Raw genomic sequence first — 13,676 nt, 5'->3', positions numbered from 1 at the left:
TAGATGTGGAAGATGCAGTGTTCATTCTTCTGTAGTATATACACTATTTTATCATTTTTTGTCTTCTGAGTAGGTTGCAGAGCAAGAATTTCCCAGTTGGAAAAGGAATTAATAGAAGATTTGAAGACCTTGCGACACAAGCAGGTGATACATCCTGGTCTTCAAGAAGGTAATATTCTCTAAAAAAAAAAAATGCAAGCCAATTTTAAAAATTTGTTCTCTTACTCTTCTTTCACTCTTTTCTCCCTCCTACCCACTTCCTTTTTCTCCTTTCTCCCTTTCTGTTTACCATCTTTACCCCCATCCTTGATTTCATTTCTTTCAGTGCCTCTTTCACCTTGTATTTTTCTTTCCTTTCCATCCATGATTTCCCCCCCTTCGCTAAAAACATGTCTACCTCTTTTTTACCCTAAGAGAAACTATTCTGAAGATATTGTCTTATGTTTGTGAAGCATAATATCTTATGCATTAAAAAAAAAAGTATGATAAAAAAGTGGTGTTTTCTCTTTTCTTCACTTTCTTATAACACATCATTTCCCTCCCACCCCATTTCTCATCTTTTAAATTTTGGTTGCTTTTTGTTTCTGTGGCCTTTTTTTGGGGGGGGATTGGGGAGCGTCCTTCCTACTTACATACTTAGTAATATATTTAGATGTATAAATAGAAGAGTAGTTTTCTTTCTCGTTTTGTGGCTGTAAACATATTCTATGTATTGCTTGGGATTTACTTTAAATTTTTCATTATCTCTTATTTTGTAGTAATAGATTATCTTGGCCTTAATTACATTGCTTAGTCCTTTTTTTAAAAAACAGTGAAATCTGTACTTATTGCTATTATAATAACCACCGATTTTCCCATTTGCACTGTAAATAAAAGATTGTAAGCCATGTCCCAATTTTTAGTTTCTTATATCTTTGATTTTAGGTATGCTGCTTGGAGTAATTTATTGAGTTTTGATAGTCAATTTTCTTTTCAAAGAATTGTCTAGCTGATTTATATAGTAGATCATTTATATGAGAGTTAAAGCATTATATAATACACAAAAGGTTGATTTATAAAATAATCAATTTCTAAGTCAAATTGTAATAGTTGGAGCAGTTTTTCTTTAATGAGAGCCCATTTTTGTTGGACAGTGTGATCCTAAAGTATACAAATCTCAGTAGTGTGATGAGGACTGGCTACCGTGGATTGTAATAGACAGTCACAGTCACATTGTATTAGTCTCGCTGGTAATAACATTTGCTATCATTTATTGTCAGCTTTCATTTCTATTTTATTTAAATAATGTTCTCTTCCCCCTATCAGTTAACGTAGCCTTTTATCTTTTTCCCACCTCCTACTTCCATTTTTTTGTTAGTTATGTACTCTGGTAATGTATAAATACTGTAACATTTATATTGTGTTCTTTCAACCTCATCCCCAATTTGCTTTAGTCTTAGTTGTAAAGTTAAATATATTTAGAGATCCCTGCTAGTGCCTTTGCTCTGGTTTGTTTGCCTATTATTTTCTGGTTGGCTAAAGTTTGAGTTTTTTCCTTTATAGACATTTTAGTCAAATCTGTAATTTTTCCCTTTGTGTAATGGAGCTTCAAAGTCAAATGCTTATGAAGACTAAGTAGGAAACAAAGTGGAATTAGTCTGAATTTGTGGATGGGTTGGACTTGGGCCGGCTGGAGCACAGGTACCTTTTTAAAGGGGCAGCCACATTGGTGGATTGTTGTCATATGGGAATGTGGGCCCAGTATTTTCAGAAATTCCAATTGTTCAGTAGAGGCTGAAGTCAGTATTTTTATGTAATGTCTCTCAACTTTTAAGTGGTAGCAGCTGATACAAGTTTTTTGGGCAAAGCTTTAAAAACACTGAACCAAACAAAACGTGTGTGAGCCATCCATTTTCACCTGCTATACAGAGTCTGCATTTGCTGTCATGTTTTACTTAATCCTCATGTTGTTAAGATTAATTCAACTGCATTCTTGCATAATTTTTATTGTTTTTAAACAGTTGAATCTGTAATCCATATGTGGCACTTACTTTTCATAAGGTGTGAAGTAGAGTTCTATTTTGGATTTTTTTCCTCTGTTTTATTTTGGCGGATGTCATCCCCTTCCCCCAAACCTTAAGTTTTTAAGACTTACAACTTCAAAAGAATAAGTTAATTTAGTTAAATTTTTATAGTAATTGAGTGATAGCAACTTGGTTTTTGAAGATAATATTCTTGCAGATCCCTGTCTAAAAATTGATGCTTGAAGTAATTTGTTAAATTTCAATTCAATAATGTCATATTTATCTTTCTATTAGCTGTAGAGTTTTATTATTCTTTAGAAAATAAATACTTAAAATATTTTTGAGTTGAAAACTTGAAAAACGTGAAAAGCTTTTAGAACTTACTTTGAAATTGTGAAAAAAATTGTTGCTTAAGCCAGGAAAAATGTTTTAATTGTTGGTGGTGGTAGTTTTCTTGCTAAAATAAAATAAGGTTCTTCATTTTGTTTTTCACAGTACTATAGTGTTGTGTCTTCTATACGGTCTTTACTACTTCCAAACTGATTTATTTTCTAAGTCTATCAGTCTGAAATTATCATGTTTTTGAACTTTAAAGGTATTTTTCTAAAAGCCTAAAGCCTTTCTACTCATTGCTACCAAGTCAATTCTATGTCAGTTTTTTTTTTTTTTTTAAAGGTTTTTTTGGGGAAGGGGAACAGGACCAGGACTTTATTGGGGAACAGTGTGTACTTCCAGGCCTTTTTTTTTTTCCCATGTCAAGTTGTCCTTTCAATCTTAGTTGTGGAGGGCACAGCTCAGCTCCAGGTCCAGTTGCCGTTGCTAGTTGCAGGGGGCGCAGCCCACCATCCCTTGCGGGAGTCAAACCGGCAACCTTGTGGTTGAGAGGACGCGCTCCAAACAACTGAGCCATCGGGGAGGCAGCTCAGCTCAAGGTGCCGTGTTCAATCTTAGTTGCCGGGGACGCTGCCCACCATCCCTTGTGGGACTCGAGGAATTGAACCGGCAACCTTGTGGTTGAGAGCCCACTGGCCCATGTGGGAATCGAACCGGCGGCCTTTGGAGTTAGGAGCATGGAGCTCTAACTGCCTGAGCCACCGGGCCGGCCCAATGTCAGTTTTTAAATAAACCTTTTAACGTCAGGTAAGTTTTATTATCTTCAAAGACCAGATTTGCAGAAAAATTGGGAAAATAATACAGGAGTTCTCATTTATTCTATACACAGTTTCTCCTATTATTAACATCTAATAGTGTAGTACATGTGTTGCAGTTAGAGAACCAGTATTAATATATTATTAATTAAAGTTTATGCTTTATTTGTATTTTCTTAGTTACCTCTTTCTGTTCCATGTTCCCATTTAGGAAATCACATAACATTTAGTAGTCATGTCTCCTTAGGATCCTCTTGTCTGAGATAGTTTCTCAGACTTTCTTTGTTTTTAATGACCTTGACAATTTTGAGTACTGGTCAGGTATTTTGTAAATGTCCCTCGGTTGGGATTTGTTTGATGTTTCATGGATAGACTGGGATTATATGTTTGTGGGAGGAAGACCACAGAGAAAAGAACTATTCTCATCTCATTATATCAAGGCTACTTATTCTCAACCTGCTTTGTCACAGAGAGAGATTTGTCTTTTTTCCTCCATTTGTTTATTCAGTCATTCATTTATATTAATATGGACTCGTCAGTTTTAGTGTTAAATTCCTTTATGACAGTCTCTCTAGGGCTCTCTGCCTCTTCCTTTTTAATTATTTAAAAAATAATGTGTGTAGTGTTAAATCAGTAGTTAGCTGGAGTTTTTCTACATATTTATCGGCTTTTCTGTTCTATGTTGGCTAGTTACATAGATGTTTATTCTTCTTGAGTGTGTTTTTGTGGATACTTTATGTTTCAGTGGGTTTAGCTAGAGGCAGGCGCATTTTTTTGCTGCAGTTTATTATCTTAGCTGACGTTAAATCTAAAGGTTATTTATTTATTTTTTTTGAGTTCTGTCTTTACGGGTCTCTTTTGCAATGGTGTGATATACGTATATGTCCTAGAAAATATCTTCTAATACGGTGAAAAGGCAAAAACATTTAGGAGTATAATTTTGTTTAAACTGTCAACTGGAAAGGATTATGTTTTTTTGGGGATATGCTTTCTATGAATTATTCAACTATCTAATTTTATGTAAGCTAAATTCATTCATATGAAACCAACGAAGTCTAGGTCTCATGTATCTGTAACTTGGGGAAGGATTTTCTTGCAGGGCAAACATTTCAGAATAGTCTAGATAAGCTAATTACTTTGGAATCCCCTACTTTTGGGGCTTTTAAAAATTAATATGTATAATTAAAATAAGGTTGGTCTTTTTATTGGTTTTAGGACTCGATATCACTTTTGGGGAAGGTGGAAGTCCAAAATACAAGTAAATACAGACAAGAAAATATGTAGGAAAAACAGTCTCTAAATTTGATTGTATGGTTCTAGATTTTTGCACGTCTACAAACTTGGTTGTATGGGTACATTTTTAACAACTTAATTCCTGTCTGTCTTCTCTATAGTCAGCTGTTGTGGTAGGTTTTGTTAATAATAATATTAGAGTTGTTTTTTGTTTTTATTTTTTTCTCCTGAAAGCACTGCAAATATCTCATTTTATCCTTTGTTTAGGATTCAGTTCTCACATGAATTTCTGCACTATCTTGTTTTCTGGTTTCACTGTGCTCTCCCTCCCCACCTTTCCTAATTAATTCCTAAGTATTCTGACTCTGTAAAGTTATACCAGATTCCCTTAGGCTTTTCGAGTATCATTTCTTTTTGCTTACCTGTCATAGGACTTATTTACTCTAATGTAACTACTATTGAGTCATTTGGGAAAACAATAACAAAGCTCCTTGAGGTCTGGGAAATGTCTTTTGTCTCTATCACCATCTGTATTACAGAGTGTTTCATAGAAAAGGTGTAGTAAATTCTTAAAACATAAAATGTGATGGATTAATATTTATTTTACTGATGAGGAATCGAAAACTAAGAGAAGCTCAGAGAGAAGATCAGAAACCAGTTGTTTTGATTCATAGTCTTATTTTCTCCCCAGTCGATTGGAAACATGAGGAAAGAATGTTTTATTGATGTTAGTTTTAATCGCATGTGATGAAATAAAATAAAAATGATAAAATAAAAATATTTATTTTAAAGAACTAGAATTGCAAACTAAAACAGAATAGCCATCTTTTGTTCAGATAAGTTCTATGTGGAGGCTACAAAAATGAGCCATAAGAATTTGTAGCTCATAATTTACCAAATGTCATCACCTTTTAGGAAACTGGCACTATTTAAGTTTTTTATTGGAAACCTGTACCTGTGAGTTTTAATGGTTATTACTATGATACTTAATACCTTGAACTTCTTTTGGCTTCAGTTATGTTAAAATTTAAGTTAAATACTTTGCCACTCAATAATATAAAGCCAGTAATTCACAAATGAGGAAATCCAAATTAGAAGATTGTCATTAGTAACAGAAAAATGCAAATTTAAGAACAATAGAATATAAATTTATACCAATAAGATTGGAACAATTTTTATTAAAAGTCCAGTGATAACAAATACTGGAGAGAATGTGGATCAGCACAAACTCTCATGCCACACTGGAGGGAGTATAAATTGAAAGTAATTTGGTAATACATCTGGAGCACAGACTCCCAACTCGTGCATTGCGGACCTGGTGGTCAGTGAGTGTGTGACAGGTATGTTCTTGAGATACTGATCTCCTCAGAGTGGCCAGGCAAGACCAAGGGAAATGACTAACTGTAGAGCTGGCGGCCTCCAGCTACATGTAGCCCCATGATTATCCCCATGTGTTATGTAATTATCATTTTCTTGTATGCACCCCCATAAGCAGAGTTCAGAATAACTGCTGTTTCAGTTAGAATTCTTAGTTGCAAACATTTACAGATGAAATACAGTATGAATTTATTAAAGAATATCAGGTGACTTACAGTCTCCTGAAAGGCCAGAGAACAAACGGATGGAGGATGCAGTTAGGAAAAATGCCCAGATTACATTTCCACACTGCTCATACATGTACTGCTCTTTGGACAGTCACCACCTTTGTTCATGTGGACACTGAACACAGCACACTGTAGCTAGGACCTTGGTTACGTTTACCTCTAAAAGTTCATTCTTTGGCCAAACGCTGTCACCCTCATTTACATAATTCTGCATAGTATTCCTGTCCTCATGGTGCTTTCTTCTAAATTGGAATCTTTCATGGATGCATCTGATTAGCAAAACCCATGTCACATGTCTGCGCATAAACTGCAAGAGAAGTTGGAGAATTTTTCTAAAACTCGCCTTGAAGAGGTAGGAACTATAATGGGGAAAAGTAACAGCTATATAGGAAGGGTGTTCAGAATATTTTGGGCAGCCACAAATATGTCAAACAGAACATCCAATACAGTTGAAAGATGAACATACTCTATCACATAGCAATTCCACTTCTGGGTAGATGCCGTGAGGAAAAGCTAAATATGTTAGAGAAAGCTGTCACACATGGTCACATGTGTTATGTACATCCTTGTACAAAATGTACAACTATACTGCAGCATTGTTTGTAATAGTTAAAAATGGGAAACAACTGTTCTCATCAAGAGAAGAATGGTGAATAAATTGGAGTATGTTTATAATCTGGAATAGTGTACAACAGTGAAAATAAATGATCTAGAGATAAATCTGTCAACGTAGACAAATCTCAGATGTATTAGGTTGGTGCAAAAGTAATTGCAGCTTTTGCAATTATTTTCAACATTTTAAACCACAGTTACTTTTGCACGAACCTAATAGAATGTTAAGCAGAAAACAAATTAAAAGTATATGTAAAATAAATACTTTCCTGTAAGATTGCCTCTTAACCTACAAATAAGTCATTTATTTATAGGCTCAATTAACTATATCACTACTAATAACTAGAGAATTAACCATAAACAGGGTATAAGCTCAATCTATGGCAAGTTTGTATTAGAGTCCTGTGGACCACAAACGGTTAAAGCACAAAAGATCTGAAATCTATATTTATATATTATCTATTGTTGTTTAGTAAATTACCACAAACTTAGCACCTTAAAAACAACACATTTATTGTCTCTCAGTTTCTGTGGGTCAGGAGTCTGGGTGTGGCTTAACTAGGTCCTCTGCTTAGGGTCTCACAAGGCTGCAATCAAGATGTCAGTCCTGGTTTCTTGTTAGAGGTTTGACTGGGGAGGGATCTGTTTCCAGTTTCCCTCAGGATGTTCGTGGAATTTCTATCCTTGCAGCTCTAGCAAGGTGGATGATACACTTATTTTTATATTATTACATACGTATACTCATACACATCCCATCCTTTTGCCACATTCCGTTGCTTAGAGCCAAGTCAGGCCTCCACACTCTAGGGTGGAGGAGGGAGGATTACACACGTGTAATACCAGGAGGGGAGGATCATGGGGTCAACCTTAAAGTCTGCCTTTCAGTTTTAGTTTTTACTTCATCATTTTTGCTCTCCACTGTCTCCTTTATTATCTCCCCACCCCCAACCAAAGATTTAAAAACCCCAATATGACCTGTGGTCCTTTTTTCTTGTAGTGGGCTTAAAATTGAATTCAGTGGATCCAACAATGAGCATTGATCTTAAATACTTGGGAGTACAGCTACCTTTGGCTCCAGCCACTAGCTTTCCTTTCTGGAACCTCACAGGAACCAACCCTGCCTCTCCTGGTGAGTGTGTAGTATTGTGAAGTCAAACAAATTTGTGATATAAATAAAAAACTACCCTTGTTAGAGACAAAGTAAATTTAGGATAGCCTAGCGTAGATCTTTTATCTAGTGGCATAGTCTTAATAATTTATACATTTCAGATAAAGTCTTAGTAACTAATTAGATAAGCCATGCCCATAATCCTAGATATGGCTTACCAGGATTTTGGTCATCTCTTTTACTTTTTCTTTTATAGATGCTGGATTTCCCTTTGTTTCTAGAACAGGGAAGACCAATGACTTCACCAAGATCAAGGGATGGAGGGGAAAGTTTCATAGTGCTTCTGCATCTCGGAACGAAGGTAATCAGCTTTGTAAAAAATTATAAATAGCTTCTGAAACATGTTACCACAGCCTTTTGTTAAAAGTAAGTCGTGGTTGTTTTTTTTCCATCTTTTCATGCATTAAAATAAACTGAAAATAATTGCCCTGCTGATTTTTGTCCATTCCCTGTGTTGCCATAACCCCCATCCCTGCAGCCTTTTTTTAAACTGTACCTTTCTGTTGTTCCTACAGTTATAAAAAGCATCATTCTTAAGCATTATTTCAGAACTGTGTACGTCAGAACTGTATAATGATTCTTGATTATACTTCAAAGTAGATTTCTAATCCAAGAATTTTGACTGTAAACCTGTCGGTCTCCTTTCTTAGCGCATTTCCTTTCCCACTGAACTTGTTTGCAGTTTACACTCTAACCAGACAAATTTATTCTTTGTCCAAAATAGTTTTCATCTTTGAATCTTTGTAGTGTTATAATAGTGTAATGCTTGTCTCTACTAAACTTGCTTCTTTGTTCCTTAAAAACTAAATTTTATACTCCTCTATTTGAAATCTTACCTCTTCCCTTGCGTTTTGTATCAGAGTCCAGGTACTATAATCTCTTGGCATTCTATTGAGGTCTGATTTAAGTATATTTTTTGCTCTTAAGTGTCTATTTATGTGTGGTCTCTATACTAAGGTCGTAAGTTGTCAAAATTGTTAACTCTTACTGTTAATTATTACTGTTAGCATATTGCAAAAATAATGCTAAATATATGTAGTAAGATAATTTTAGATAATGGATTTTAATATAATGAGTGTGTGATATATAATCTCTTTACTTGCTTTTATGTTTTTTCTTCTGAGGAGGGACAGTTTAGAAGATTCAATAGCTTATCTTAATGCTTCTGGCCTATTTTAGTGTATTTTTCTAGAGTTCCAAAGATCTGTCTTAGATTTCTTTAAGTATCTGTGTCTCTTTATTTGTAGGTGGAAATTCAGAAGGTTCACTGAAAAACCGTTCTGCTTTCTGCAGTGATAAGCTAGACGAGTATTTGGAAAACGAAGGCAAGCTGATGGAAACAAGCATGGGTTTCTCTTCCAATGCTCCCACATCTCCTGTAGTATACCAGCTTCCCACCAAGAGTACCAGCTATGTGCGAACACTGGATAGTGTACTAAAGAAGCAATCGACCATTTCCCCTTCTACCTCTTACTCTTTGAAGCCTCATTCTGTACCCTCTGCCTCTCGAAAGGCAAAGTCTCAAAACAAACAGGCAACTTTCGGTGGCCGAACTAAATCATCTTATAAATCCATTTTACCATACCCTGTTTCACCAAAGCAGAAACACACTCATACGGTTCCAGGAGATAAGGTTACCAAGACTTCTTCAAGCACCATCTCAGAAAATCAGGTGAATAACTTTGTCGTGCCAACTTTAGATGAAAATACATTCCCAAAGCAAATTAGTTTGCGCCAGGCACACCAGCAGCAGCAGCAACAGCAGGGAACCCGCCCTCCAGGCTTGTCTAAATCTCAAGTGAAGCTCATGGACCTGGAAGACTGTGCACTTTGGGAAGGAAAACCGAGGACCTATATCACTGAAGAGCGAGCAGATGTATCCTTAACAACTCTGCTTACTGCTCAAGTAAGTATCTGTTGTTTTCCAGAAGCATCTTAGTTCCTGGTTAGAAAGAATTCATTTGGTGAGGGGAAATTGGAATGGTGCTTTCTGGCAGGAGGATTGGGCATTTAGTTACTTTCTTGACAACTAAGGAGATGTCTTCCACATTTGTTCTTTCTCAGTTGCTAGACACCCAAGTATAGATCCCTCCTGCCAGCAGAGGGGAAACAGTACAACTGTGCTTTTGAATAATGTTCCTCTTCTGTATGGCCATTCTGAACGTCTCTAATTTCATTCTTCAGTATATGGGCAAGTACATTTGCTCATCTTATTAAAACAGCTTTGAAAATTCTGCTTAAAAGGTACTAAATCCCCCCAATCCAAAAAAATCATAAACCTGTGGAGAAAAGCTTTTGTCTTTTTAAAAATTTTATATTAAGAAGTTTCATTTATTATTGATTCACCTACTTAGCCTCTGGTGCATGTGAAGTGACACAACAAAATGTGGATAATTTTCTTGTAAGGAAATTTCTATACCTTCCATTTTTTAATTCTGTGACTCAATTCTAGAGCTGAAGATCATCAAATGTTGGGACTAAATACAGAATGTGTCTTTTATTATTAATCATTCCTAAAGACTTTTATGCACGTTTGTTGTTATTCCCTTCTTATCAATTACCATAGACTAGGAGTCAGCAAACAGTTTCTATAAAACAAACAGTAAATATTTTAGGCTTTGCGGGCCATGCACTCTCTGTTGCAGTTTCTCAGTCCTGCTGTTGTAATGCCATAGGCATTATGTAAATGAATGAGTCTGGCTGTGTTCCAGTGGAACTTTATGAAACTGACTGGACTTGGTTCTTGGGCCTTAAGTTGTCAACCCCTGCCCTAGAACATTATGTGTGATTTCTAATGAGAATAAATTCATCCTTGTTGATATTTTGGCTTATAATTAATTAAAATTTTTATTCTCTTGTCTGCTATGCATTTGAATGAGGGATTGCTCAAAGTCCTGGTTATATTCATTTTCTGTCCTTTGACTCTGTCTTAATCTTGTGCTGTTAGTACTGAGTGCTAAGAGAAGGAGGAAGACCAATATGTGACAGTGAGTTGGTGGTGGTGTTTGAGGATGATTTAGTAGATTTACAGTTTTCTGCTTTGACTTTAGGCATCTCTCAAAACTAAACCCATCCACACAATCATAAGGAAACGAGCCCCTCCGTGCAACAACGACTTCTGTCGGTTGGGTTGCGTGTGTTCCAGTCTAGCTTTGGAGAAGCGCCAGCCTGCTCACTGCCGCCGACCAGACTGCATGTTTGGCTGCACTTGTTTGAAAAGAAAAGTTGTACTTGTTAAAGTGGGATCCAAAACTAAGCAATTGCAGAGGAAGGCTGGTCATCGTGATGTAGCATGTTATGCTTTGGGAGAGGAGCAAAGAGAAGAAGAAGAGGGAGTCAGAGAGGAGGAAGAACAATTGAAGGAGAAAAAGAAGAGAAAGAAGCTGGAATACAGTGAGTATTCACTGAGAGTTAAAAAGTATAGTTTTATTTTTTAGAAAAGTGTAGTTATTTGAAAACCTATTTCAAATAGTGTTAATGTTACTTACTTTAATCCTGATCTGTGATCTCATCTTACTGTCCTTAAATGGCATATGTGCTACACACACACCCCTTTTTTAAATGGAATTTTTTTTTGGAAGATGGCTGTTTTGTGATAGATTTGAATCATTCTCTCATGTGGACTTCCAAAATGCCTTTGAAACTTCATCTATTTTTCTGTGTCTTTCCTCCTGCCCCCAACCCCCACCATGTTCTTTGACTACACAGATAATCAGTATAATCCATCATTTTTTCCTCCTTGCAGCTGAGGAGGTATAATTGAGGTGTAATTGACAAATAAAATTGCACATATTTAAAGTGTGCAACGTGATGATTTGGCATATGTATACATTATGAATGATAACCACAATGAAGTAACTAACAGATTTTATTTTCTAAAAAAAATTTGCAGCAAGACCCTCTCGTTGTGGTTTGAGCCATTAACCAGGAGGTTGGAGATTTGCGGGCGGAGTTGAGCATTATGAATTTTTTTGAAAAGCTTATTTTTCCATTTTGATAAAATGCTATGTAGACCAAGTTACACATTATTTCATTCATGATTTTTTCCCTTTCTACTGTATCTTTTAAAAAAAGAAGAATATAATTTTACTGTGTAATTGAAAACAGTTTCTTTTTAATTTACTAAGGACTAATATTCCTTTTTTGGCAGTTTATATTTACATTTGCTATTGCTTGCATGTACTTATTTTTAAGAAGAGTGGATGATTAATATTTCGATGTATGTATGTACTCCCCAGATTCTCTGTTAATCCACTTGTGTATACATACATGTTTTTTATAGACATGGTACTACTGTATATGTAGTATCATAACTTTTAGAAATTTAATATTATAAAATCACATTCTTTCCATATCAACAAGTATAGATCTATGTTATAATTTTGGTTTTAAAGGTTGACTAACCATTTGTTATAAACTTTCTTCTGTAAATTGCCTTTAAATTTTTTTTTTATTTCAACTACAGTTGACATACAATACTATATTAGTTTCAGGTGAACAACATAGTGATTAGAAATTTCTGTAACTTACAAAGTGATCACCCTGAGAAGTCTAGTACCAACTGACAGCATAGTTATTAAAATACTGACTATATTCCCTATGCTGTCCTTAACATCCCCGTGACTGTTGTGTAACTGCCAGTTTGTACTTAATCTCTTGTCCCTTTTCACCCAACCACCAACTCCCCTCCCACCTGGCAACCACCAGTTTATTCTCTGTATCTATGAGTTTGGTTCTGTTTTGATTGTTCATTTATTTTGTTTTTTAGATTACACATACGTGAAATCATACGGTATTTGTTTTTGTCTGTCTGACTTACTTTACTTAGCACAATGTCTCTAGGTCCATCTGTGTTGTTGCAAATGCTAAGGTTTCATTCTTTTTTATGGTCGAGTAATCTTCCATTGTATGTATGTACCACCTCTTTATCCAGTTGTCTATTGATGGACACTTAGGTTGCTTTCATATCTTGGCTATTGTATATGAAATGTCCTTCTTTGTCTTTTGTTAGAGCCTTTGTTTTAGTCTGTTTTGTCTGATACAAGTATTGCTACCCCAGGTTTTTTTTCCACTTCCGTTTGCATGAAATATCTTTTTCTATTGCTTTACTTTAATACTGTATGTGTCTCTCGATCTGAAGTGGGTCTCTTGTAGGCAGCATATGGAAGGTTCTTGTTTTCTTCTCTGTTCAGCCTCCCTATGTCTTTTGACTGTAGCATTTAATCAGTTTACATTTAAAGTAATTATTGATAGGTATGTAGTTATTGGCATTTTATTATTCATATTTTTTATCTTTTTATTTTTCTTCTTAAAGAAGTCCCTTGAACATTTATTGTAATGCTGGTTTGGTTGTGATGAACTCTCTTAGCTTTTTCTTGTCTGGGAACATTATGCCAAGCACTCTATGAGGGTTATATCGTTTAAATCTTGCAAACCTATAAGGAGGCTTCTCCATTTTACAAATGTACTAATTGAGTGCTTAGAGTGCTTTTTCCCCAAGGTCACATTGGTATTAAGTGAATGATAGGGATTTGAACCCAAGCTTTTCTGACTTCCGAGTATTCATGTTTTTTCTACTGTGTAAGGTATGGTTTCTGGAATTTGACCTTTACTCCTATCACCTGTTTTCTTTTGTGTTTGTCAAAAATTACTGCTGATGTGTAAAGGCACTGTGCTTAGCTGCTGTGGATGGTACCAAGAGAAAGTATAAAATCTGGCATTCCTGTTTTCTTAGCCAGGGAATAGTATATATAACTTTGCCGATAAATTGGACAACTTAGATGAAATGGACAAATTCTTTGAAAGACACAAAGCTACCAAACTCACTCAAGAAGAAATAAAATAACTACCTATCCCTATACCTATGAACTTGTAGTGAAAGACCCCACCGTGACTCCAGGTCCACATG

At 35.5% G+C, this 13,676-nt stretch overlaps 1 protein-coding gene across 16 annotated transcripts in view; it reads left to right on the top strand.

Annotated features, from left to right (window-relative positions):
- MGA (MAX dimerization protein MGA) overlaps positions 1-13,676 on the top strand; it is a 131,746-nt gene that overhangs the window by 70,940 nt on the left and 47,130 nt on the right. For all 16 annotated transcript variants that reach the window (XM_033107260.1, XM_033107244.1, XM_033107245.1 and 13 more), the window contains exons 5-9: positions 74-169; positions 7,598-7,729; positions 7,965-8,069; positions 9,016-9,674; positions 10,819-11,161. In XM_033107260.1, coding sequence (XP_032963151.1) covers positions 74-169; positions 7,598-7,729; positions 7,965-8,069; positions 9,016-9,674; positions 10,819-11,161 — 1,335 coding nt within the window. The remainder of the gene's footprint in view (positions 1-73; positions 170-7,597; positions 7,730-7,964; positions 8,070-9,015; positions 9,675-10,818; positions 11,162-13,676) is intronic.

The sequence above is a fragment of the Rhinolophus ferrumequinum genome, chromosome 6 (genome assembly GCF_004115265.2).
Source record: "Rhinolophus ferrumequinum isolate MPI-CBG mRhiFer1 chromosome 6, mRhiFer1_v1.p, whole genome shotgun sequence".
In the NCBI taxonomy this organism is placed as follows: Eukaryota; Metazoa; Chordata; class Mammalia; order Chiroptera; family Rhinolophidae; genus Rhinolophus; species Rhinolophus ferrumequinum.
Note: the sequence above shows the minus strand (reverse complement) of the source record. Positions and strands in the feature narration are given on the sequence as shown.